General features: G+C 47.1%; 1 protein-coding gene across 2 annotated transcripts in view; it reads right to left on the bottom strand.

The window, feature by feature from the left end:
* Window positions 1-3,707: 3,707 nt before the first annotated feature.
* Window positions 3,708-26,980, bottom strand: part of PLXNB1 (plexin B1) — a 38,656-nt gene continuing 15,383 nt past the window's right edge. For both annotated transcript variants that reach the window (XM_009584253.1, XM_009584252.1), the window contains 26 exons: window positions 25,836-25,958; window positions 24,735-24,828; window positions 24,317-24,483; window positions 23,117-23,268; window positions 21,112-21,217; window positions 19,224-19,360; window positions 18,408-18,584; window positions 18,043-18,211; window positions 16,667-16,909; window positions 15,157-15,333; window positions 14,664-14,812; window positions 14,173-14,273; window positions 13,145-13,362; window positions 12,768-12,946; window positions 11,969-12,035; window positions 11,241-11,387; window positions 10,593-10,770; window positions 8,953-9,056; window positions 8,197-8,281; window positions 7,294-7,460; window positions 6,081-6,241; window positions 5,685-5,832; window positions 5,184-5,248; window positions 5,019-5,094; window positions 4,571-4,645; window positions 3,708-4,024 (listed from right to left, as the gene is read on the bottom strand). In XM_009584253.1, the coding sequence (XP_009582548.1) occupies window positions 3,920-4,024; window positions 4,571-4,645; window positions 5,019-5,094; window positions 5,184-5,248; window positions 5,685-5,832; window positions 6,081-6,241; window positions 7,294-7,460; window positions 8,197-8,281; window positions 8,953-9,056; window positions 10,593-10,770; window positions 11,241-11,387; window positions 11,969-12,035; window positions 12,768-12,946; window positions 13,145-13,362; window positions 14,173-14,273; window positions 14,664-14,812; window positions 15,157-15,333; window positions 16,667-16,909; window positions 18,043-18,211; window positions 18,408-18,584; window positions 19,224-19,360; window positions 21,112-21,217; window positions 23,117-23,268; window positions 24,317-24,483; window positions 24,735-24,828; window positions 25,836-25,958 (3,570 nt within the window). In that variant the 3' untranslated portion in view covers window positions 3,708-3,919. The remainder of the gene's footprint in view (window positions 4,025-4,570; window positions 4,646-5,018; window positions 5,095-5,183; window positions 5,249-5,684; window positions 5,833-6,080; window positions 6,242-7,293; window positions 7,461-8,196; window positions 8,282-8,952; window positions 9,057-10,592; window positions 10,771-11,240; window positions 11,388-11,968; window positions 12,036-12,767; window positions 12,947-13,144; window positions 13,363-14,172; window positions 14,274-14,663; window positions 14,813-15,156; window positions 15,334-16,666; window positions 16,910-18,042; window positions 18,212-18,407; window positions 18,585-19,223; window positions 19,361-21,111; window positions 21,218-23,116; window positions 23,269-24,316; window positions 24,484-24,734; window positions 24,829-25,835; window positions 25,959-26,980) is intronic.

Genomic DNA, 26,980 nt, shown 5'->3' with positions numbered 1-26,980 from the left:
AAAATCATTTGGACTCTAAACTGATTATTTACAGACAAAACCTCTTATATCACCAATAGATTCCTACATCTCAGAACAGTATCTACAAACAGTTATTACACTATGTAACAAAATTCGGATTTTTTTTCAAGCTTTTTATATTAATTATTAATTCCAATTTGAGAAAGACAGTACCTCAGGTGCTCTGAGCAGAACTCAAGGTGTGGCAGGGCGTAAATGCAGGTCAGGCCATACCGTAACAGACAGAGAGACACCAAGTCACGAGGCTGGGAGAGGGCAGAGTCACCAGGGCAGAGAACCGGGAGAAAAGACTATTAGAGCAAACACACTGGGTGTTCTGGAAACCAAAAGAATCATCCCGACAAGAAAGGCACCAAAAAAGCAGCATGCTGCTGCAACCGGGGCACACCCTGAAAAAGAAATGGCATTCCACCGACATAGCGACATCCGAGAACCCTCTATTTTCATTAAAAAAACTAGCCATAATTTCTACCAAAAAAAAAAAAAGCAAGCTTCCAGGTACAGCCTAAATTTGCCACCAGATGGATGAAAGCAAGCGCTCTCACATCGACATCGCATGGGTGCCAGCTACTCTTAGTTGTGCCAACAGGAGAGACATTCAGATACACTAACGGATATTTATCTTAACACTGATCAGTTCTCAGCGTTTCATCCAGACCATGGTGGAAGCAAGTTTCTTTGACCGCAGTACTAAATAAATCTTAATGCCTGCTATTTGAGAACATCATCTTTCTGAGAATATGATTAAAGCAGCGACATCCCCTTGCAGCCCTTGTGTCTTGCAGAAGGGGAACGGTCGCTGTGGCAGGGCACTCTCAGCTGGTGCCCACAGAACTTGCAACCTGTAAGAAAACAGGAACATCCAGAGAGGATTCTCCGTCCTTGAGAAGGAACATCCATCTCCAGAGTGTCTGACAAGCTGGTCATGGAATCAGGCAGAGATTGGAAGAAACTTGGAAGGATCGTGAGAAATAAATAAATAAGTCTTCCCTGCAATAGGGAATTTCATAATCAAACCTGTTTTGTGCAAATTCAAATGCAACAGAACCCTGTCGTAGTAACGGATTTTGCCACAGGAGAGGGGCATGGACGGAGAGAAGAGGGGCCATGCCTAAACACCCAAGTCGATCCCAGCAAGGGGCCTTCAGTGCGTGTCCGCAGGGGAGGAGGATGCCGGTATCTGGAACACCACGGATGGGAAGAGATGGGCACTACCAGCTTTCCACCCTCACTGCACCTGCGCTGGGCAGTGCCTCCTGTCCAGCTATGGAAGGACAAGCTCAAGATGTTAAATAAGTCAATCATCTACGTTTAGCTCTATTTTTAAGTCTTGATTATTGCTCTAATACAAGCAGACTTTCACAGATACACCCAGAGAAAGCAGATCATTTCCAACATCCAGGAGCACTACTGAGAAGCAAAGAGGATGTGGAGCCTCGTGGGCAGAGGCTGCGCTCTCAGCAGAGACACCTGGACTCCTGTCACTACGATTCCAGGAGAGCCACCACGTCCTCCTCCCTTTGCTGATGTGAGGTGGATCCAGAATTAAGCCCCAAGCCACGCTGTTCTGGGAAAGCACAGATAATTCTGCAAAAATAGGGGCAGACATTAACAGTCTGCAGAGCCATAAATCCAGCAGAGAGCATGTGGCTCCTGGCAGACACTCAGCAAGTTGGAGGCCAAAAACCACGCCTTCCTGCCTGGGGCAGAAAGTCCATCCGTCAACGCACAAGGGCACAACGCTGCTCTGCCACTATACCTGCACCTGCCTCAAACCGAGGAACCACCTCCTGCAGTTCTTAAGGGAATAGGCTTTACTAATATGCATTGTATCTGCTTTTTCCCATCTGCCAGTGCTTTCCTCCACCCAGCTTTTTTTGGGCTGATTTAATCAGATTTGGTCGAGACAGAGGTTTCAGAGATGCTAAGTTCCCATAAGTTTCGTGGAAATGGGTGGTCAGGCAGGAGTGAGACCCAAACTGGTGCCCACCCTGGGGGAAGAGGGGCAAACTCTGCCCCCTGCTTTCTGCCTGGCAGCAGCCAGCCAGCTCGCCTGCTGCTCCGTACAGCAGGACGGGAGCAGGAGGTGGCACAGGGAAGTTGGCCGTACTCTGGGCACACAGAGTACCTGGGAATACTGCTGAGAGGGTCACAGGAGAGGCCAGCATTAGCTCGTTGTTACATTGCTCAGAGAACAGTTTTGCAACAGTGCAGCACTCACACAAAGCCACAGGACTGATCTGATAGGCCTAGAATTACTGCTATATGCAATGTAAAGAGAGGTAGGGACACGATCCTGCCCTGTTTTAGCTCTGGTCCCTCCTGGCCCGCACAATCGTCACCTCAGGGAAGCAACAGAGTCAGACCTGTCTTCCTGCCCCAGGCACAGAGGACATCAGCGTGGGATTAGCAGCAGGGGGTGAGAACGAGTAGGGCACCCTTATAAATAGGAATTTGCTCCCAGAAGGGCAGAGTACTCTGTTCACAAGGCGCAGGAACTGAGGAGGGAGCCGCAAGAGCTGCCCAGTGACAGCTGGCAACTAACTGTGCTTGTGCCTGCTCCAGCCTCTCCTTCCTCACACGAAACATTCCCGTTTGCAGGACACCTGACGCTCCTGGGGGTCAACGCAGTTGTGCTTCACAACTTCCTCGAGTTCACAGCTCACCAAATAACACTTCTATTGTGCTGCAACAGGAGAGTTTGGGAAGCGAAACTGTGAGTACGGTGTAAGGCAAGCCTAACAGAAGAGCACACAGCTAAGCCTTGAACTGAGCTGCGGGGAAAAGCAACCTGCTGTTACGACAACGGAGACATTTACGAGTTATCCCTGCAGACAAAGCAGTGGAGAAAACTTTGCTCCAGTGCTGACAGACGTTTGTCAGTAGAAGTGCACAGAGATGCTTCTCCAAGAAAAGCTTTGTCTCAAAGCCACAAAATTAAACATTCTCCTTTAGCATTTAAATACATTAACTTTCTGAGGGTATTTACAAGTCCAGTTCAGAGCAGCAGAACAGCTAGACACCAGAGGAAGGGGAAGTGGCACAAGGCATTTGTTGTGCTTTTCCAAAGAGCAGGGCAACCTCTGACCACAAGGAACCAGGAAGACGGATGCCAAGCTGGGTCAGTGGAGACTGAGGTGAGCCAGGCAGCGACTCTCACATGCTGAATTTGTCCTGAGGGAAAGGGTGAGGGGGTGCTGTCCATTTACAGTAGGCCCCTGGGCAAGCGCGCATGCTGGTGAGCACGTTACATCCAAGCAGGTGTTGCGCACGAGCTGTCAGAGACCAGAGCACTGGGGAGCAAGAGACCTTCGCCATCGGACACTCTCCTTTCTACATCCAACATCCAGAACCAGTGGGGACATTGCTGCAAGGAAGTTTCTCAGGTCGGATTCTGCAGGAGTGCTCGCTAGCCAGGGACAGAGGTTAGCACAGCTGTCAGCCTGGGGAAAGCTTCCTGCGTCCCCACTGAAGTGAGCGGCTGCAGCAGGGGAGTCTCCCAGAACTGGCAAGAGCATCTGTGCAAGGCCGAGGACTCCACAGACACGGTGCTCAGTGTTGTCACCTGGCTCTTCAACAACATTGTTTGGAAACTTGGCACATTCACATAATGTCTGTAGGAAGGAGCTGTGAGGTCCCCCCTACAGCCTGCCAGAAGAAAACTAAAGTTCTTTTGTTTGTTTGTTTGTTTTGTTTTGCTTTTAAAAAGAAAAAACTGTAAAAAAATATTCTCTGAGATGCAAGGACGCTTGTACTTTGTACTTCCTTGGCCATCCCTGTTCATGTCACCCGCGGGTTCCTTGGAGAGTCTGGTTCCAATGGCAGCAGGACACCCTGTGTAGAGTCAGGACGAGCACTGTCCCCATTCAGCCAGGGGAGAGCAGTCTGTCTGCGCCTGTCACAAATCTGTGACTTTATTCTCCACAGCTGCTGCAATCTGTTGTAGTCTATATCCGAGCTGCATCTTCTGTGCCGTTGGGTCTTCTTCCAAGGCAGTAATGATCTGCAACGAGACAGAGCTCACTGGCAGCCTTTCTCCAGCACACAACACTGTCAACCAGCCCAACTCCATGCACAGTGGAGAGCCCCCAGCTGGAATCCAGCACGCTCAAGATTAGAGTGGGTATGTAGAAATTCATCTCAAATTAACCACAAAATACGTATTCTAGATTCGTCCTAATAACTTATAAACTTCATAGTGCAAAAAGAATGCTGAACTTCTCACCTCAAAATGATACCTTTAATAAGTGCATCTGAACTAACTACACTTCATTTTTAAGTATAGTATTTGGATACCAGAGTCAAAAAAAAGAAGCATCATGAAATCCCAACAGCCTTCAAGTTAGAGACAAGTCCTTTTTTGTGATTTCCTCCCTCCCTCTTTGATAAGAATAAAGCAAACTTATGGCATGGAAGTTATGTGTGCCAGTGAAACAATACACAGCGTTGTAATAGTCTGGCTGCTCTTAATTATTAATTTTTGGAGTTTTTTTGATTGGATGGTAAAAGGAGAAGGGCATGTACATACCTGTTGGAAACACACACTCACCTGGTCATAGTACTTATTGATGTATTTGTACAATTCATGTAGAGCCACCAGGGAATTGAGGTCACCTGAGTAATTCTGAATAAGAGAGGAAGTTAGACAAAACTGTGAGACACTTAACTGTTCTTCTAGATTCTGCCTCCTCACAACTCATTAGGAAATGTGCCTGTTGCATAAAGCAATAGGAAAGGGAATTCACCAATGGTTCCTAGCAAGGGAAAAATCACACGTACTCCTTGCCCTGAATCCTTGACTACACTTTTCTCTTCAGCGCTAGCTGGGCAGACCCTCGCCCTCCCAGTGGTGCCACAAAGCAGAGCAGCCACTGAGAACAGTCAATATGTCTGAGCAGAACTGCACACTCAGCTGGAATATCTCATCTTTCATTACTGACTTTCTTTTAGATGCACAGGTGAAGGGCCAAGTTGACTTCCGAAATAATCTTATTTACCCGTGATAGCTCAGCCAGGGCAGAGTTCATCTCCTGGTCACTGGCAGAGATGGTCTGACGAATGTCCGCATAATACCTATACAGTGGTACACAGGCAATTAGTGCATTGTTCTTCCTAGCCTTCTTCTTCTGCTTAAACTACGACTCCTCACATTCATTGCTTACCTTTCCACCATCTGCTTGTACCGAGGAATGTCCCGGGCATAGAGCAGCTTATTGATCGGAGAGTCCTTGAACATCCAAAACCAGAATTGATTACAAAAAGCTCCTTCATCATGCTGTGGACTAACCTTAGTTAGTCACTATTGGAGTTAGTCACTCTAATCTCCACCGCTATTTTCTGTCATTCATTCAGGACCAGGATTTTTTGTCCTCTGCATGGAGAGGCACTTCAAATACCAGGCTCCCTTCTAGTAATGCAGTCTGAGGAACCATGAGATGTGTTGGTGAAGTGACCTCTGGGATCCTAGTCCAGCCTTCACTTGGAGCTAGGTGATCACCAGTATGAGACCACATTGGCTATAGCTTTGCATAGCTGATTCCTGAAATCCTCCAGAGATCCACCCATCCCGTGTCTGTGCTGGACTGTTCCACCCTATTGCCTTCCTGGGGCAGCACTGCTCAGGTGTCTGTGCCAACCATGCTCCCTTCTCCCTCTGTACTTACCCGCCCTAACTTATGGTCAGCTATTGTACAGGAATCCATGAAGGTCTGCGCAATGACCAGGAGGACAGCATCTACATTATCTGACGTCTGCACATCAAAAACAAACTGGGGATTCTTGATGATGTTGATCCAGAACCGCAGGGGCAGGCTGCAGAGAAGACAGAAGCGCAACAGGGTATCGGCAAAGGTAGCAGCTACGGTGCTGAAAGATATTCTGCACATTACTGCATCTCCCAGCTTTGCCCTCCCAACAAAACCAGCTTTTCACACCATGCTCTGCTGCCTTGCACTCCCATTTTGGTCCTCCTCAGTAGGCAAAGGTGGCTGTCACTTTGCAAGTGGTCAGCTATAGACAGCTTAGCAGTGCCTCCTCCGGGGCCCACAGGAAGACCATACCTGTTTGTCTTCCAGATATGGATGGTCTCAGGGTCTGTGATCCCATAATGTATTGCCTGCTCATCCAACAGGTCAAAGAAGTATTTGACTGCCAGAGGGACAGGGCGGTTGGTACTGAGGATCACCTGGAACAAGTCGTCCACAAACTTCTGCAGAGTGCCCTGTGGAGAACCGAGGACAGAGTCAGCACAGGCAGAGGAGAGTGGAGAGCCCAGGCCTCACGCTGATGAGAGGCTACCCTCTGCTGCTCAGCAACCTCCCCCCCACTGCAGGGAGCCACAGCAAAGGAGAAAGGAGGCCCCAGCGGTTTCTGGAACAGAGGCCAGGGAGAAGATCATGAAGGCAACGGAGAAGCAAAATGCAGAGGGGAGTCAGATGTACTCAGAGCCACTGCAGGTAAAAGGGATTGCTACAGGGGAGAGCGCTTGCAACATGATGGAATGGCACTGAACCATAGAGACTGCCTAGTGGGGGGGCACTGCTGGCTGCCAGCAGCTGTATTCAGCCAGACAGGAACAAGAAGGGGTTCGCTCAGCAGCAAGAGGAAGTTCAGTAAATGGGGGAAGAATACAGGCACTGCCTGGCAAAGTGCCTGGACTGTCCCTTGAGGAATGGTACTACTGTGAGCAGGACATTGCTGGGGAACTTAGACACCAAAAGCTGATCCTTTCTTGAGGACAGAGCAGAGGGACAAGTTCCTGGGTCAATTTCTTAACAATGACACTGGAATAAAGCAAAAAGGAGAATGTGAGCAGGCGCTATGCCTGATTTATGACTGCAACTGAATCTGTACATGGCTGGTGTGTACTATTAGCATCATCTTGCTGCAGCAGGTAACAGGTCAGTCCTATCTTCTTGGCCTTGGGTGGGGTGGAAGGTGAGCAGACATGGCAGCCCAGTGGATACTGCTGCCAGAGAAACTCTGCTGCGAAGCACAGGGTACCTGCTTTTTTCTGTGGGACATACAAAGACAAACGTGGGGTGGACACAAGGATAAAACCATTTCTCGCTCTCCTAGAGGTTCTGCAAAACTTAACCCATTAGTAGGAGCAGAAGTTTGGCACTGCAGTGCTGGGATTGGAGGGGAAACAACCAGCATGTGCATCAACCCAAGCAAAGGGGCTCTTCATCTTCATACACATCCCTGCAATCTGCTGGGGGATATGAAGGAAGGCAAGATCCCAAGCACAACACAATCTGTGCTTCTTCTCACCTTCATTGAGAGTAGACGAGTCAGATAGATCTCCGGGATTGCCTTGGCTCGCTCCCGATCTCTTAAGCTCCCACGCCGATGCTTGGGAAGCTCTGGCTCTTCTGTTGGTTTTACCAGGTGCCAAAGTTTGATCCCACCTTCATCTGCATCCTCCAGCATTGGTGTTTCTAAAACAAGCAATTGTTTACAGACGAGTGTCAGTTCTCTCACAGTAGAGCTTGGCCAGGTGAGCCCCAAGGAAGCAAGATTTCACAGCATGATAGAAACACAAATGGGAAGGAACCTCTGGAGGCCTCTATCCAGCCTTCTGCACAGAGTACAACTGTTGCTAGCACTACAGCAGGTTGCCTTTGTCCACCCAAAACCTTCAAGGTCTTGGAAACTTCCCCAGAAAGAGATTCCCCACTATCCCAGTGGTCTGTTCCAGAGCGGCACCACTCTTTTGCTGAAGAAGTTTTTTCCACATTCAATCTGAACCTGTTAAGCTGCAGCCTGTGGCTACTGTCCCTTGTGCCACAGGAGTATCCATGGAGCTGCTCACTCTGCCAGGCAGTAAGGTAACTGCCTGGCGTCCCAATCACCACCCTCGGGCCATGCTCAGCACCTGAGGGTATTAAGATTCCTACAAGTTGCAGACTGCACTCAGCCCTAGAGAGTCAGAACTAGAAAATAGTGCTTATCCTGCATTTTCATGCCCAGCCTCGCTTTCCTCTGCTTTTACACTCTTTTGCTTTTTTCTCATCTCACCTGCTCAAGCTTTCAATTTCCTGACAATCCTATGAGGGTCCAATTCATGTATCAGCCTTCTATAGCAGCATCAAGCTGGGGCTATGGCAAGAGACTTGTCCCACTAACTGGCAAGTGCTATAAAATCATTTTAGGAGAACAGGACATCAAACTTACTCTCTCCTGGGATGTAATCCTGATTCTCCCTATGGATGTGCTTGGTCAGGCGTGGGACCAGTGCTACTGTTGCTCCATCAGGCACCTGCACACAAGCAAAAATCAACATTCAAAACAAACGGCATGTTTCTCATCAGCACAACAGGCAAGTTGTAGACCAAAACAGACTATATCATTACTAGAAATAGGGATAGAAACAGGGATTTTCGCGCACCATCACTGTCTTTCCTGATAGTGGGAGAATCTTGTTTGTACCAATTAAAAAACTGATATGCAAAGTACGATGAAGATGATAATACTCAGGGACTGAGGTCATTCACATCTAGAACATGTTGCAGTAAGGTATGACATATTGGTGCAAGATATGACACACTGATGCAAGGTAGTTAAAAAAACCCTGCTTTCCATTCCTAGAAGCTACTTCGCAGATCAGTGCGCCATCACCTACTAACGGATTTGGACTAGAACATTAACAGATCCAGAAGCATCGCCTTCATTGCAACAGCCACCAGGCATGAACTTCTGCGTCTCCTTCCAAGCTCTACACCTGCTTACGTCTCAGGTACAGGTTAAGGAGGGGGCTATGCTTTTTGAAGTCAGAGTGCAGGCCACAGCACTGACTTAATTTGAATATGCTGCTGCAAGAAAGCTCCAACCTTTTGACAGTGATCCACCAGGAGCCAGAGCCACAAATAGAGCATAACAGTGGGTAGAAGATGAGAGGAGAGACAAGGCAATGGTAGACTGAGTTCTGACCTTGTAATGCTGAAGAGTGTTCAGGCGTTTCCAAGTTCCTTGAACAACAGATGTCACATCCTCATCGGACAGTATCAGATGACCTGCCAGCCCTGATCTCCACTCTACAGCCATTAAAACACAGAAAAATGAAAAGATAAACTGTTGAGACATCTCTGAAGTCTGCTGTGCTTCAACCTGAACTAGTGGAACTCTATGCCAGAGAAGACTAATCCTCAAGCTACAACATCAGCATCACAGAAGGGCTGGGAGTTCATCAGCCCAACAGTCAGGGAATAGGAGAAAGTTCCCATGGATACACTGTTGTGATGCACGCATCCAAACCATCTGTGTACGTTAACACACCCAGGATTAATTTTCTGCACGTAAATCCTTTGCATCTACTGGCACTGAGTTTTTTACCCAGTTATCGAATAACAAAATTTTCTTCGGCAGCTTTTCACAGACCACTTCAGGTTTGACTGTCCTGAATAAAAGGGGCATGATTTGCCAATTCAGTCTATCCACCACTTGAAGGAAGAGGATTAACAGAAAAGTCTGTAGACTCTCAGAACTTAAAGCCAGAAAGTCTTTAATGTCAGATATTTTTCTCCATTTATAAAGGCATTGAGTTGCATATCAGCCTTCTCTTCAACAAGCTGAAGATGTTAAGCTCTTAAACCCTTTCAGGTTTGCTTTCCATCCCCAGGATAATTCAAAGTTCTTTGCACTTGTCCCTGTTATTTCCACATTCTCCTGGAGAGTGAGCAGCAAAATCTGGTTCTAGTAGTGGTCCTGCTTCAGAGCACAGCACCTGTGAGATCATGGCCTTGCTTTGACCTGCCATATCCCTTGTTACACACCTACTGATCCTCATCAACCTTTATCCACGCTGTTTCACAGACAGCATAATCTGAGCAAGTACCTGTAAGAACATAGAGTCCTGCAGCCACAGGACAGTCTCCTAGAGCACAGAGACAGGTGGCTGCCTGGCCACCCAGGTCTCTCATCTGACTTGCCAAGTTCCTAGGAATTCTGTCAGACTGTGACTCTTCAGGTACGTGGTTCAAACCACAAATATGCACCCATAGTCCTTATTACCTGCTATTCCCCCAATACCATCTCATCTATAAATGTCACCGCTACTCAGCAACAGCCAAAGAATGAAGAAGATGGAAAACTGAGTGGCTTCTCTCAGAGCGTAAGTCCTACCTTTCATTAACCACTGTGGGCAAAATCCTCTCTGACATACATTACTGAGATGCTGCCATTGACTTCATTGGCAGGAAGAGCCAGTCTATGACTACAGCATCTCTGCACAGCACTCAAATTTTCCTCCCCTCCTACACATTTCTCCATGCTTTTTTTCCCCGTGTCCCCTTGCCCAAGCCATTGCCATGGTCCAAAGTCTGGCAAAGAACACCATGAAATAGAAGGGGCTGGACCCAATTGCTTCTTTCCCACCCCTACCTCTTGCTGTTAGCCTCTTTCTTGCATCATGCCCTGTTGGGTCCAGCCAGAGTGCAAGATCCTTGGTCAGTGACTCTGCACACTCAGCTGAGAACGACAAATGTCAGGCATGCCAGGGTGCTGTGCACAGATAGCAAATGACCACTCTTCCACTTCCTCACTGAGTTTTGGCACCAAGGAGTTCTGCTCACCGAGGTCCAGGGTGTCTGGGTCTGGTCGGTGACAGTATGGCGTCCCTTTATAGATCTGATCTAGGATTTTCTCCTTCACCTGTGTTATGGTGTCACAGTCTAGCACTTTCGCAGAAATCCCCTGGGAGTCCTCTGCCCCTCCTGCAGCAACTCCCGCTTGCGTCAAAGCGTTTAAGGTCTGGGAAAGAAAAGAAAAGGTCACAGCTATTCAGCTGATAAGATTACATCTGACACATTTACACCTTTGATAGTTGGCATTAAGGCAAGTTAACAGCTAGTCCTTTCACTGGAACAGTTTCAGAAAAGAAAACATCACAAATGTGTTCTCAGTCATGCCAAGAGCTGGAAGCCAGTTCAACAGCGTTGGGGAGGGACTTTCATGTGCCATCAGCAATTTCATCCCCTTATTTCTAGACACAGAACACAGCACATACACCAGATTACTGTGGTGATGGCTCCTATCAGCCTAGGGCAAAGGTGCCTGATTTAGCAGAGCTCTTGCTCATCTATGGAGTTGTGCTGCTGGGATAAACCTGGCTCCCAGGAGACAGAGTCAGGACGCTGCACTTCTGCTTCAATAATAGGAGGAGAGACATTCAGCCCTGTCCCATCAGAGAGCCCAGAGGGAACAAGAGATTTGGTGCTTACCAGAGTCCGGTACTCCAGGTCCTCTCTCAAAAGGCGATTGTCATTTAGGGTATATTTGGCTTTCCCTGTCACCCAGTCGACTGGCCCTTTGTCCACCTGGTGCTTGATTCCTCGAAACAGCATGTAAAGTGGCTCCCCAACAGAGTCCTGATACAGAAAGGAAGGAGTTTCACCTGAGGGAAATTCAGCTTCCTCCTCTCAGCAGAGCCCAATGGCTTGGAAATATGGACACCCAAGCAGAGGAGAAGCAGGACTGAGGATACAGCATCTGAGCCACAGCAGGCAAAGACAGAGTCTCTGCCAACAGCTCCTGCTCCATGCACAAGGAAAATGCACGGGCCAACTACCAGGCGGATGCACAAGACCAAGGCATTGCTCTGCCTCCGTGTCACTAATCTGAGAGACTCTCCTTGCCACCCCCTCTCCAGGAAAGGAATTAGATCAGAATCTGTCCTCCCCATGCACAGACCAGCCTATGGCAAGCATGTCTCAAGATAAAGGAGCTACAGTGAGCCCTCCATGATCTGGTAAAACATCCTGAAAACACTGAGTGGTATTCATGCTGAGTTAAGCATGCCTCTCCCCAGTGAGCAGCCCAGCTCTCGCATTCCCCACCCTGAAATACAGGATGACTCTGGCACTATTTCAGCTACAAGCAAGGCACAAAGCAAAGCTGTGGCTGTCTCCCCTCTTTTGGCCCCTCTACACCACAAACGGACAAAGCTTACCCTCACAAATGCATACAGGCAGATGGACATCCAGTTGGTTAACAGCTTCTCTACCACTGTTTCTGTCCTAAAAGAGAGCATGAGGTTGGTCACGGGAATATGGTGCACAGCAGGGAGGGATTTGGAGATGAAGATCTCTCCCCTTGAGAAAAGAGCACACTAAATGATGATACAGGATCAAGGTGGAGGGAGAGGGAAGAGGACTTTAGAGACCAGTAAGGTTAATGCTTTTGATACCACTTATTTGAGGCACTTTTCAGCCTGAAGGAGGCACCAAATATACAGAAGTGGAGAGACAGGCAAGCATGGGACAGAGGAAAGCCTCTGGCAGGTCTCAAACAAGGGAAATTTGTTCAGATCAGAAGGATGGACCAGACAGGAGGCTAATGGGGATTCAAACACAAGAGATATTTCAGTTTAGATTCCAAACGTGGCACGACTGCGAGCCCAGGGACCTCTAAACAGTAAAGTGAGATTAGCAGACTTGCCAGAGCCCTAGTACCTGAACACAAGGAGAGAGTTAATGTACAGCAGCTTCAAAAGAAGAGGAATTTGGGGTCGGCAACTCCAGCTTCCTACTCTTTTCACACCTTTCCTGCTATTTTCCCTGCCAATTGCGGAGTAGGGAGAGGGGTGTCATTGTTACTGCTTCCTCCTGTTTGATGTGTGTTGTCCGGACACTGATTTTACAGCTGCAGCCCATGCCATGATGTTTTCCTACCCACAGGAGTTTCAGAGCTTACCAGCTGGGCAGAAAGGCTCTGTCCCCTCGGGGGGGGACCATGGCTGGCTCACCCACCTCCGCAGCATCAGCTTGGGGTTCTTGGCCACATACTGCTCCACAAGGTCATTCAGGAGTGTTTTGAGGATGTCAGTGAAGTACTCCAGCTTCCCATGCAGCGACACAGTGAGCAATGATGCCACGTAGGCCCGGTCTCTTGGAGAGAAAGTGCGCTGGATCTCCAGAGTGTGGATGAACTGGTGGGGAGAGAGATAAGCCAGTGTATGAATCTGCTGAAAACAAGACAGTCACAGGTGCTGGCTCTTGAAAGAAGTGGTGCTGCAGGGAGCTATTCAGGAATGAACTTTAACGGACACTGCCCACTTCCTGCCACCAGCTGCCAGTGACATGGCCCTGACCCCACAGCAGGCTGCAAGCACAGAGGGGGACGTTACCTTGGTGAGGAAGAGCTTGCTGTTGAGTAGGTTGGAGAGCTGGACCAAGCCCTGCTCCACAGTTTGCCGCCGGCACTCAGGGATGTCCAGGTCCCTTTGCAGTGGTGACTCACGGTGGCCCGGGAAGAAAATGCGCTCTGCATAGGACTTGTAGTCCAAGAAGGGGATTCCTGTGCCCACAAGGTCACTTGTGAGGTCCATCATCTCAGTCATCAGGTCTGAGGGAAAGCAAATGCTCATGAGGTTGACTACATGATCACACAACTGACCGTGCAGAGCATGAGGTGAGTGCAGGAACTAGGGCCAGCTGGATGGGACTGAGGAAAGATGTTTCTTGTCGGGAAGAGGCATATTGGGGTCCCATTGCTAGAACATTTAAAACTAGCCTAGGCACTGGGAGAAACTGCTTTAGGAAGCTTCCAGCCTTGGGGAGGAACCAGAAGATGAATTTGGTGATCATTCTCATTTACAGTTGAGGACTGGCTTCCAGCTTTATAAAGAGGAAGACACTGTTGAATACAGGTCTGTGGTTACAGGCATTACCTACATCAGAGGCAGAGTGTTAAGAGATCTCCTGCTCCTCACTGCTTCCCACATTAGTTGGAGATTACAATCTGAGTCACCTGCACAGTTTTAGAGCCCCAGGTCTCCCATACAAGGGCTCACTGCTGTAAGCAGCTGAAGCACAAGGTTTGCAGGCCCAAAATATGGGGTGTAATTCAACTTGCCCTACACAGACTGGACTAGCTGTCCTTAAGGTCTTTCCAAGTGCGCTGTCTTGACCTTTAGCTCTTCATCTGAGTCTGGAGGATGAACTGGAGAATTAGAGGGGTCAGTATAGATTACTGTGCTCTGAATTAAAGAGAGGAATTAAAGATGGAAGAACTTGGCTATCTGTTTCAATGCATTAGCACAGTATAAAGTTATTGCCTGCTCTGAGCTACACAAACAAGTATGCAGGAAGTGAAAGAGAGGTAGGGCCAAGAGCTTCCCTGAAGGTGCAAAAACCTAAGAGCTCTGTGACTGACCTGTGAATTCCTTTTTGCATCTGTCCCGAACACTTGTTTCCAGATTTTCCAGCTGGATTTGAACTTTCTTGTAATCCCTGAGAGCCTGTTTGCTCTTCCTCCTGCAATAAGAAGCAGAATTGTTCCCAGTGGCTCTAGCCCAGGGATTGTCCTGGCCAACTGTTGTGTTGCTGCCAAAGATTCCAGGGCAATTGGTATTGAGGTGATTTCTACTGAACATCTCCTTACAGGATACTAAATGGTGTTCTGTAAACTAGACGTATCTCTTGGAGCACCCATGGAGGTGGGGGCTCTGAATGAACCACAAAGCAGGCTGCAACCAGTAGGTGCAACACGCCTCACACATGCAACAACACCAGGGGCTCAGAATTTGGCACAAAATAAAGAATACTGGGATCTTGTTTAGGCCCAAGATGTATATGCTTGACCACATCCACTGAATAATGTTGTAGAGGAACTGAAAGACCTCATACAATGCCAGAGTTTCTTACCTGTATATGAAGACAATGACCAGAACAATCAGTGCCACAAAGGATGCACCAACACCCAAACCAATCTGTGCCTCCAGCGGGAAGGTGAGCTGGCTTTCTGTGTCATACTGCACTCGCCCCAGGAGGAAGTTCAGGTTTCCCATCTGTACCTGTAAAAAAGCATGGGCCACAATGTAAGCTCAGTGCAGCAATGAAATGCAAAGCCACAAGGCTTCTCCAGAATGGGTACAGGTGGCACACAGCTCTCTAGCAAAGCTGTTGCACAGCACAACTCCTGAATCCAGCTATACCATTCGCTTTCAGGCAATGTTTGGCATGTAAGAGTAAAGTTGAGAACAAGAGCAGCTCCTTGCCACCCCTGTTACCTCCCCTGTCCCCCACCAGGGCTTCTGCCTTTCCTCCGCTTCCCATCCCACTCCCTGCTTCCACCACTACTTCTTGCTTGTGCTTCAACAAACAACACGATTTTCTTGCGGTACTGCTGATTCCCTACCGTGAACTCTGGGAGCAAGTCTGTGCCCTCCCGCTTTGTGCGGTGCCGTGGAGCTGGCTGCTCAGAGGGAGGCTCACAGTAGAGATGATTCCTTGTTAGTGTCTTCACCACACAGATTCCTTCCCCAATCATAGCCATAACTTCATCCTTGGAAATAGCCAGATCTAGATTCTCCCCCTGGAACAGATGTGGAACAGCACATCAAATCTGGGAAAAAACAACTGCATTTCCATGGCTCCAGAGAAGACGGAGGAGACCAACACCACAGGATGGAAGCAGCCTTTTTTTCTTCTCTGACTAGGCTCGCATCTGAATTGGCTGCAGAAGTTCACTTTGTAAGCTAAAAAATTCACTTGCACACGATTTAGATTATAGCTTTAGGACCCGTACCATGCTGCATAAGTACAGTTATAAATAGCCTGTCTTCTTAAGGCTCTTCAGCCACAGCACGACTAAGCTCAACTCTTCACTCTGTGTATATGCATATACACACAATGTGTATATATTTTAAAAGGTAGTCTCATGTCAGTTAACCTAAGCACTCAGGTGAGTCAATCAATGCCTTTCAAAGGTGTAACACGTTTATGCTGTTGTTCTTATCTGCTATACAAATCTGCTTTAATTTTGGGGGATTAACACTTTTTTTTTAATAAAACCATGCTGACTGATGTTAATTACATTTTTATACTTTAATGCTTTATAAGCTGAATCCTGCAGCAGCATTTTCATGCTTTTGCCCAGAGCTCTGTCAGGGTATCCTGACAGGTTGGGTAGATCAACCTCCTTGTTCTTTGAGAGCTTGCATCTTGTTAGTTCTCTTTCAGTCTTCTCAAATTGTCCTACTTCTGCAAGATATACCAATGGCAGCAGTCTAGACATTTCTAGACTAGTACATCCTCACAGTTTTTACTCATATGTGAAAAAAGAGCAAGTGGAGAAAGTGCATCTCCAGCTGCAGCCATTAACTTTCTTAATGAATACTGGACCTTTCCATACAAAAGAAATACCTCAAAGATTTTTTTTCTCGCATGTACAGAAAAACCGTTAGCCACTCTGCCCCTTCCGTATCATCTTTAAAGAATGATTTTCCTACCTCCACCTAGTGACAGGTCTTTCCTACTGCCAGAATTCTTTTACTCCTAAGTTTCTTCTAGAGGAATCTTAAGAAGTTATGAAAAAGCCAGCAGCTGAGAATAGGATGTGAGGTTTATTTAGTACTAATATCTCAAATACAAATAGTTTATTAGGATTAAAAATAAAAAAGCACAGAAGTTTCCACAAGCCCTATGAAGCCCTTAACAATATTTATCATCTCAAGAGGCTTTTTTGATGGACTCTTTTTCCTCTTCTCACGTACCATTTTTCATAGGCCAAAGTAGATGTGCCGTGACAGGTTGTAAGCCTGTCAAATGCTTTAAAACCTTGGATGCTGCATGACAGCAATTTAAAACACTCAGGTTAGAAACAACTTCGTACAAGGAACATTATTTCCAGTTTGTTTTTGTGTTACCTCCACAGAGATGACGCTTCCTGGCTTGTGACGATATGGTTTGGCAGGGTCTTCAGCATTCAATGGTTTTAGGATGGGGTTGACTTCATAAGAGAAGGGCATGGGATGCAATGAGTTGAAATCAAAGCTCAGATTATCCAGAATAAATTCCAGTTTGATATGGACACTCCGCAACAGCAGGTTAATGGCTGGAGTTTTGCACAGGATCAGGTAGGAGGAGTTAACAAGACATGGTTCTTCAAACTAAATGTGAAAGGCAAAAAAGGTGTCAGTAGTGAAATAATAATGCTTCTCCTGCAGCTTTGCAATACTTCCCAACCCTGATCAATCTGGGGCCAGTCTGCATTCCTCACATGTGGAGCAACGCCAGAGGAACTCTGCTTAATTGTAGAGGGAAAAATCTAAGATCTGAGGAATTCCCCATGTTCCTCTAAAGAAAGTTTTCATAGCACTGGTTTCGTTCGAAGTACCTAGGTCTCAGCAGTAGGCATCAGCTCTGACATTCTCCTGGCAGCAAATTCTGGAGAGGCATCAGCTTTACATCTCCCTGCTCTGACAGAACAGGACCAAAGACCTTCAATGCAAGGCTGATTTCCTAGCCTGAATGCTTCTGCGAAAGAAGTAAAGTTCCTTCATCCGGTTGGATATGTTTTATACATTTGGTGAAAGTATTAGAGTTAAATTTTTTTTTCTCCCCTACAGCCACAAATGCCTTCCTAAGAACATGGGTAAAACCAGCTATTATTGATGCATGTGCATCAGGAGCATATTCTCCCAGTTTATGTACAGGAAGCCCTCCATCATTTACACTAATAATGCAAATCCTTCTTGTACTTTGGCTGCCAAACACCCTCTACCTCTACAAATTCTGCTGCATGCTCTGTGACCTTGATGATCCCATCAATACCTCTGCAGTGACCCATCTCAGGCCACTGGCAGGAGAGCAGAAAATATTGGTGGGATTGGTAATTTCATTGAACTCTGCCTGTTTTTGTATCTCGGAGTAAAAGAGAGCCCAGGGGCTATAGAGATGGACTGAACTATGCAAAAGGAAGAGTCTAGAGCATGGACATGCTGAGCCACACAAGCTCTCTGGCTCAGCTGTAGATTTCTTTATCTCCACGCTGCTGCCCTGCTGTTTCTGTCCCACATCACAAGTCCTGCACATCTCTAAGCAGAGACAAACCCAACTCATGGAAATGTTTGTGAAAGTGCTTAACCTCTCAGTCTGGCAGAGGACACTTCCGCTTGGCCAAGGCTGTTGGTACAATCCAAGCAAGTGGGGGGAAAACCCTAGGAACAGAAAGTCCACCTCTCCAGAGCAACACATCAACCCTTATGCACCCTCAGCTCCACTAAGGGCTTTGCCACGCTACCTGCTGGATACTGCACAGAGCATCCTCAGGGCACTCGGTGTCTGGGATGATTCTGCGCCATCGTCCCAGTCCTCGGCGCCGGCGTTCAGATGGAGAAACTGTAACTCGGATCTTTGGTTTCTGTACAACATCCAAATTGTATCCATGAACTCTGAGCACTCTCCCTCCACTGAAAAAGAAAAGTAGCTGGTCTTACCCACCTGTTATTCATTAACTCGTCTTGCCCATGCTCCCACCCTTCTGCTTATGCTCATTCCTACAAGCCCGGCTTTACTCCAAAGTGCAGCTCAACAAATGGATGCCATTGGTGCTGCAGTACCTGTCTCAGCACACAGCCCTGGGGAAGGTGTACTCAGTCTTTCTACCTGAGGAAGCTTTTAGGTGGCTCTGCAAAAGTGATGTTGGGATCCAGAGTATATCTGAAGAGGGATCCTTCCAGCCTCCGCTCTTGGTCCCCATATTTGATAGTGACTGGGAGTTCTGCGGACACATTGCTGGGACTCGTCTGGCATGCCAACTGATCCTCTGTCATCTCAGAGAGGCTTGGAGAGACAGAAGAGAGAACAAGGGATTAACACAGCCACTGCAGAGACAGATTTTATAGTACTATGCCTTGCTCTTTACAGACAGTCTGTAAACCTCTTCTGGTATTTTCCTAAATTTAATGCCGAAAGGTCTTGTGCCTTATCTAAGCAAGCAATAATTGCTGGGCAGTTGTCTGTGAGCAGCATGTGGACAAAAAGCAGGTACAGCCACCGTCCAGACTGAAGAGACTGGAAGCATGCTACCAAGGCATGTGCACCTCCTCACCAGCAGTGCTGTCAGGTGTACGTGTCCCAGGATGCAAGAGAACAAGCAGCTCTTAGTGTTAGTCTGCAGGAGCCAACTGCAGTTCCCCATGAGCAAAAGCAGAGCTGTCAGGATGGGGTATAATCCTGTCAAGAGACATGCAGAACAGAGGCCATGTAGCACTGTTCACATCAAAGGGAACATGGGCAGGAATGTAAGATGGTCAAGGTTGCTGCCATGACCCTCAAGGGAAGGATCTCCTGGAACACAGAGGAGAGCAGAGCTCCAACGGCCGGTGCTAAGGGCTGAGCCAGGCAGCATCACACCCTGCAGAGCTCTGGGAAGGACTCAGGGCAGTGCACAGCCAGCACATCGGCAGGCTCTGATCTTACATGTGGCAAGGGAGGTCTCCAAGCAGGACACTGATCTCGCTAGGATGCCCGGTCAGCAGCTTTGAGCCCAGAAGGGTAAGGCAGGTTCCTCCCGCTTTGGGGCCCTGAGTTGGAACAATGGATTTCAGCTCCGGGTTCTAGAAAAGGGAAAAAAAAGAAAAAAGAAAAAAAGAGAAAAAAAGGAGATGAGTGACAAGGACCTCAAAGGATAAGTCAAGGAAAGAAAACAGCAGAACATGTTCAGTGACATCCAGTGCTCTGAAAATAGAAGCTATAGATCCCAATCACAGGCAGGCCTCAGCTAGGATCCAGCAGCTACCTTACAGAGTGGGGGCAACTGAGGAGGATCATCACACCGGCAAGAACCACGAATCGGGGACCAGTCGTTCCACAGACTGCAAAAGGCAGATGGGTGCAGGAAACAGCAGAGCTGTGAGCCTCACACACAAACCCTAGGATTAACAGTTCAAAGGGATTGTTCAGATCAGTAACTGGATTAATAACTCAGGTTAGGAAAAACAAGGTAGCAAATAAATTGTCTGTTTGTCTAGCAGATGAGGAGATTACCAGCAGGGAGCCCTAAGAATTTGTGTTGAGACCTGTGCTGTTAAACATACTTGTAGATGACCTGGAAAGGGCAAATGAAATTTGATAAATTATTCAGAGTAACAAAAACTTAGTACCACTAAGGAGCTGCTGCTGCAGCAAAATTTAAAGGAACCAAAGTGGCACAAGTAAGTCACTGCTGATAAATGAAGAGCAAGATACATGAAGTGAGAAGGAGCAGGGAGACTACAGCAAAAAAGCAACCCAACCATATGCACACAGTTGTGAGTTTCAAAACAGCTCCTGCCCATTCAAGAGTGCTTTGGTACCTATAACAACTCTACCTAGCTGTAAGCACAGATCTCAACAAGAACACACCAAGTGGGAAGAATTACTGGGAAGGGATTTAAGAAAAAAGATTTTTATGCCACAGTAAAAATTCCATTTGCACTTGCATCTTGAACATAGTATGCAGTTCTCATGACCCTGCCTCAAAATGGTGATAATAGAACCAAAACCAAGAGAAGAGCAACAAGCATAATCCAGTATATAAAATGGTTCTATACAGCCAAAAATGGAATAGCCTAAGACTCTTCAGGCATCTCTTTCCTCTTCCCATGGGAAAGGGAGACATGCAACTAGGTACATAACTTGTAAGTTGCACAGCAAGGATGAATAATTATATCTAAAAACTACTTAAATATTATTTCATAGTTTCTGGGTCTAAGATATTAAAAAGTTATCAGAAATGTATTTAAAAATAATAGGAAACATTTCTCCATAAAATGCACAGTAACTTTGGACTTACTGCCACTAGCTGCTGAAGCTAAAAGTATGTTCAAGCAACAATTTGCAAATTAATAAAAGGAAAGTCAGAAGTCTTAGTAAGGTGTTAAGTCATCAATTAAAAAATCTCCAAATCAGAAAGATACCCTGTATTTTTCCTCTTTCTTTAAACATTTAATAGTTACCATTGTCAAAAAAAAAAAAAAAAAAAAAAAAAAATCACTAGGCTACAGAATCTTTCGTATTACCCAGTGCAGCTCTTCTTATAACCTAAAAGGGGGGGGGAAGAAAACCAAAACAAAACCCCCAAAAAACACCACACAACACAAACACCAGAAAAATCAGATAAAAATACCAGCAGCAAGTGCCTGACAGAGTCCCATAAGTTCATAGAATAGAATCATAGAATCATTAAGCTTGGAAAAGACCTCTAAGATCATCGAGTCCAACTGTTAACCCAACACCACCATGCCCACTAAACCATGCAATAGACAGCCATTTAGCAGAGATACTGGAAGAAGAGGGAGAGGTACTAAAGAAGCAATAGTTACATTACCTGATAGGTGAAAATATGCCCAGAAACTCCACGTCCTCCTCCAGGCACTTCCACGACAACGTGCCCAAATCTCTCTGTCCAGCTCCCACCAGTGATGCATACGATACTGCAGGGCAATCCAAGAACAGTGTCACGCCGTGGAAGAGCAGATGAGCTGTATCCATTGCATCATGTCCTAAAACCATCTAGCAACCTCAGCTCCCTTCTTTCAGCCTTATCACGTGCTCAGAATATACAACCGAACATTGAGAAACACCTTTAAAAGCTGGATTAGGTGCCGCAGAAAAAAGCAGGGGGTGGTTCTAAACAGGCCCATCCTATCCAAGATTATTCTTTCTGGGACAGACAGGATGAAGCCCATGAAGAGTCCAAGAACTCTGCTATTCTCCACAGCTGATCAAATCCATCACATCTGGAGTGACCCCAGGCTAGCAGTGCTCAATCCACACAGCACCGTGTCTGATGCAGAAGAAATCTCAAGACTGCAGGTTTAGCTGGCACTGGTCTTCAGCCAGTGGCCTCCTGGACCAGCCAGTTCCCCTGATCTGTGCCACCCATTCTTCCCAGCCCTTTTTCCAGCCATAATTTGGTATGGGAGATGCTGACAAGGTAAAAAGTCAGGTTGTATTTAAAACAGGGCAGCAAGGAATCCCATGTTACAGCACTGATTTGCTAAGAGAAAAACTACTTCGCAGGAGACTTCCCAGCCTTCCTACACAGTAGGAGATTAATTTTGTCTGGGCCTTGCTCAGGAGTGGGTTCCAGGTTCACAGCTATATCCCCTCAACCAAAAAGGCTCAGGAATTTGAACTTAGGCAGTGCAGTCCCAAGCCAGGACCCTGTGATGCCAGGTGATTTACAGATACAGAACAAAGACAGTGCTAACCCCAGAAAGATTATGCTCTAATTCTAGGATGAGAACAGAAAGCAGATGGATCCAGACAAACAAGGCGCACAGACAGGACAACACTGCTCAACACAGCAGGCCATTTCCCAGCAGGATCTTACCTGGCTCTCAGAGGGAAAGGTGCTACAACTATTGCTACCATGGAATGGAAAAATGGGTTTGTGATAGCTCTGATCAGAGGTTACTCACAATTGCTCTCCTCTTCTCCTGCTGGTTGCTTGGCTCCTCTCCCTCCCTTGTCCAAGGCTCCCACCTACCTGCCCTGCCACAGGCCAACTACACAAATATTCCTTTCTCCTTGCTTCCTAGCTACCTCCCCAGTCACACCTCTCAACACCTGACTACACTGCCTTGTTATATGGTCCTGCCCTGGCCAGACACACCACCTACAGTTCTCTATCACTGACATTAGCTGGATGCAGCAGGACAGGTCTTTCTGTTTCTCATCCTCCTCCTAGCCACTACCTTTACAAGCATTGCGAGACCTGCCAGGCACTCCTAGACACCAGAAGAGTGGTGTAGGGCCCACCAGGACTCCCTGGTCTGTCCCTGGTTGAGAGGATCCTTTCACTCGGTTTGTTCCTGGGAGGTGGAAGTCTGGCTGGCAAGTGAAGAATGACAGTCTAGGGGTTTGCCCACTCAAGCAGAGGCAAGAATCTGTGCCGTACCTCCAACAAGGCGTTCCCATCCTCACCCTGTGTTAACATGGTCAGGATATTTTCCTAGCAGTGAGTGACACTTGCATGAGCCATGTCCTTCGCTTTACTGAAATCACCCTGTGGCTGGGAGAGACACCCATGAAACTGCATGGTTCCGAGCCTGTGACTCCCTGATCTGGCTGGCCTCCAGGCTTTGTACTGGCAGCGTGGTCAGTATACGGCCAGCACTGTTTGGCCATCGCCTTGTACACAACCTTATCTCTCTAAGGTCACTGCCTGAGTAACTAATCAGACAGTGACCTTACTCAGGGGCACTCCCTGGGGAATGGGCAAGGCTCAATACCTGCTAAAGCAAAGGCAATGACATCTCAGGCTGGTGTCAGCAGCCAAGGGAAAAGCCAGTGCCTGCCTCTGGGAGGAGGTTTCACAGATACTCTACCTGCTAGAGATCTCATACTCTTGAGCATCTACGGCACAGGGAATTCCTGCAACAGTGACAGTTTCTGCAATGTCTTGATGTTTCTGCCCGAGGTTTGAGCCAGTGATGGTGATTCTAGTGCCACCTTCCACTGGTCCAGACAGGGGGTACACCTGCAAAGACATCCGCGCATGTGTAAATGTCACAGTATTTCCAACCTCTGCAGTCTGGCAACTGATCTACAGCACAGGGCCCTTCAACTGCCCCATTACAAACTCTGCCTGGTTGGGTCACTGCTATGGATTCTTTTCACTGGCTTGGACTAGTACCAGGTTGCACCCTCATCAGAAGAAAGGCCATAAAGAACACCACAGTCGGAGCCTTCTTTCCCATACCTCACTGTTGCCAGCAGTCCCCCCCAGAGGTGATAATCCACTATAGACTTCTAAGGCAAGGATTGCCCCGCTTTGCCTTCTCGTGAACATGCTGACCACTCCATAGGGCATTTCTGCTGAAGAGTGGGAATGCACAAGCCAATACATGTTACTAATATTGAAGCAGCAAGCACCATTCCCCCCTCAGCATCAGTACGACAATGAATTGCATGCTGCACAGACATCAAAGCTCTGTCCCTGAGCAGCATCCAAGATAAACTAAGACAAGATGCAGCACATGGATGTTGTGTGCCACCGGAGGGAGGACAAGCTGACAGCAAAAGGGACACAGGGCTACAGACACTTGTCATGTGGCAGTTAGCAAGAAACATTTAAAATAAACAGACAAAAATAATTAATTCCAGTAACCTGTCATGCCTTTCCCATCCTTGTTGTGCCGTTATCATTAGGTTTTGCCCTCCTTTGCTCCAGGCTCAGTTGAGCCAACCTGTTTCAGGGTCTGGCTCGGGACAGTTGGAGGATCCAATCTGTGGACCCTTTCCCAGCTCCTGAATGATTCTGCTCTTCTGGTGTGCCAGTTTCAGCTCGCATAAGATACAAATGCATCTTCCCCTACTATTCTCTATCAGCAAACTGAAAGCCAGCACAGAAGTCTAGCATCCTCACAACACAGAGGGATCACAGTAGAATAGGACTTGTTCTTCAGATGGCCAATGTATTATTGAACTCCACTGTTCGCACTCTGAGTTCACCGCCCTTTGATTTCAACTGGAGCATGGAGCCCTCCTTGACCCGGGTGCAGTACACTAGCAAGCAAGTTACTCACAGAGTGAATGAGAGGTGCTGGACACAGGTCTTCTATCTCTTCCTTGCAGGAGCCCCTGAAGATACAGCTCGGGTTGTCACCTCCACACCACACACAGTTGTACTTTGAGTCAGCTGTTTGGCAGCGGCTACAATCAGTGTGTCCCACAGAGCAGTTGTAAAAAGTCACTGCAAAGGAGAAAAATTCAGAGGCATCTGCAAACATCCCTAGTGCACAGAACAATCCAGCAACTTGGCATCTTGCACAGAATCCTCTCCTCCTCCCTCCCCTGTGACAAGAAACAGAAACGAGGCTGTATGTTTTCCTTAGTTTCCCTGTGATAGGACTACTACAGATGCAAAAAGCCTCATTCGAGGATTTCGCAATTCTCTTCCACCTCATCCGCTGTCTTTTTGCTGGGAAAGTGTTGCACTCCTACCGTGAAGATCTGCAGCACTGTCCACTCGAAGGTGTCGTCGCCTCTGCACAAACACCACAGCGTTGAATTCGAGTTGAGGTGCTGTGTAACTGTACTGCAAAGACAAAGACCAACAAGACAAACGACTTAATAGAGTCACAAACAAGCCAGCTGAATAGGCAAAAATCATCAGCATCCATCCTGCGTAGTGCACCAGCACATACAGCCTATACAGAGCTTCCCGTGAATGTAGACAAGGCAGCATTAGCTGGGGCAGCACAGGCCTGTCCTCACTGGTTCACGCAGTCACAATTCTGCTCTAGAAAGAGTAGCAGGCATTGGTTCACTAGGATGAACATTGAAAACAAATGTGTGCTCACAACAATACTTGTCTAACTTCCTAACTGCATTCCTAAATGGCTAATTTCTATCTACAAGCCACCTGCTCATAAAACTGCTCAAGCTGGCATTTCTGCAATTTCGGTACAGCTGAAGATGTAGGATTACAATTAGTCTGCAGGGCTCATGTGCACAAGAGCCTATGTTGTTCCTCTCCCTTAACTATATGAGTTTGTGAACTAAATGTATCACCTCTGCTTGCAAATCTTGCCCTAAGTAAAACCCACACATCATCCAGAGATGTACATGGCTGTTCTAATTTTGCCTGTTAATCTTACAATCCACAGGCTAGCTTCCACCTTAGCTTTCACTAAGAGCAAAATTGGTATTAATAGCATTTTTCTTTTCACAAAAGAACCACCATCACAGAAGTAGTCATGATCCAGAGAACCAGAAACAACAGTGCCTCAAGCTAAAGCAGAAGTGGCTCCGTCCTGGCAGGTTGCAATGAGTGGTGATTCAGAGACGGCATCATCATGTACTACAGCAAATGCAGCAACAGGTTGAGTGGCTCAGACTGCACAATCTTTCTGCATGTTGAAGATACTAGTATTGCCAGGCAGCAGCATCACAGATGAGGGTCCCATAGTGCTAAATATTCTACAAATATTTTTGCAAAATATGCTCTTTTCCCCAAAGAGCTTGCCTTCCAGCCTGCTGTTTTGCTGAGCAAGACCAGCACCAGTGTGAACTCTGAAATGGTATTGTATTCCAAGCACTCACCTGGTTCATCTGGCAGGTGATATAACAGAGGGACTGATTTGTTTCTTCTCCTTCCACATAAGCATCCATCACCACTGTCCTCCCCTCCAAATTCAGGACACACTCATAGTCCCACTGCTGGTCCTGCAAAGGCGGTACACATGGCACCATTTCTCAACTACACAGAGCTTCCTGCTACATGACAGCGTACTCCTGCCTCTCCAATTCAGTACCTTTTACCAAGCGACTTACTGTGCAAGCAGTGTGCTCCTCTCATTCCCTTCATTATGCCAACTCTATGCTATATTCAAGGGCTCTCTATGCTGTATGAAAGGTAAACCAACACAAAACAAAACACCTAGAAGGGAGCATGTGTATGTCAGTGCGGGGAGAGCTCAGCACAGAAGGAGGAATTAAAGAAAAACCAGAGGGTCTATGAAGTTATGCCCGTATGTCTCTGTGAAACACTAGCTTGGAAATGAAGAGTGGAGTACACAGATTAGGGCAGTGCACCTCAAAAAACACTACGTGTATTTTTCTTCTCTCTCTCTCTCCCTCTCTCTCTCCCTCTCTCCCTCCCCTCTGTAAGTCTTCCACAGAATTGCTTAGACACTTCCTGTAAAAAAATTGGATATGCATCTGTAACCAGCTCTGCTCCTCTGAGCAGTGCAGTATATCAGGTTTAACATATAAAGTAACAATTAGTTTGTGGGCTGCATGTTCTGAGGCAGTTGTTTGTAAAAGGTTACTAAATCAGTCTTCTGTCTTGAGAAGCAAAGAATTTTTATCAGAGGCACACCCAAGAAACATAGCTTTCAAGGGTCATTTTCCCCATTGCAGAAGTTTCAGGTACGACAGGAATAGCCACATTAACATAAGCATGCCAGAAAGGAAAGGGAACAGATGACTTATCTTTAGCTTATGGAGACACAAACAATCAGCTTTATTTCAAGAACTACCATCTACAGTGCAGCACAGGTGCAACTTAATCCAAACGCATGCAGATCTTCTCCAGCAGGTTGGTGCACACCTGTACTCTCCCTTTCTCTGGGTGACCTCCTACCCACCAATAAATCCAGCTATGTAATTCTTTAATCACAGAAGTAGGTCATTCCTCTAGGTGTTTCTGCAAACAGGAGAAACCTAGACAGAGCCACAACTGTGTC

Source organism: Fulmarus glacialis, unplaced genomic scaffold (assembly GCF_000690835.1).
Source record: "Fulmarus glacialis isolate BGI_N327 unplaced genomic scaffold, ASM69083v1 scaffold12968, whole genome shotgun sequence".
NCBI lineage: Eukaryota > Metazoa > Chordata > Aves > Procellariiformes > Procellariidae > Fulmarus > Fulmarus glacialis.
Note: the sequence above shows the minus strand (reverse complement) of the source record. Positions and strands in the feature narration are given on the sequence as shown.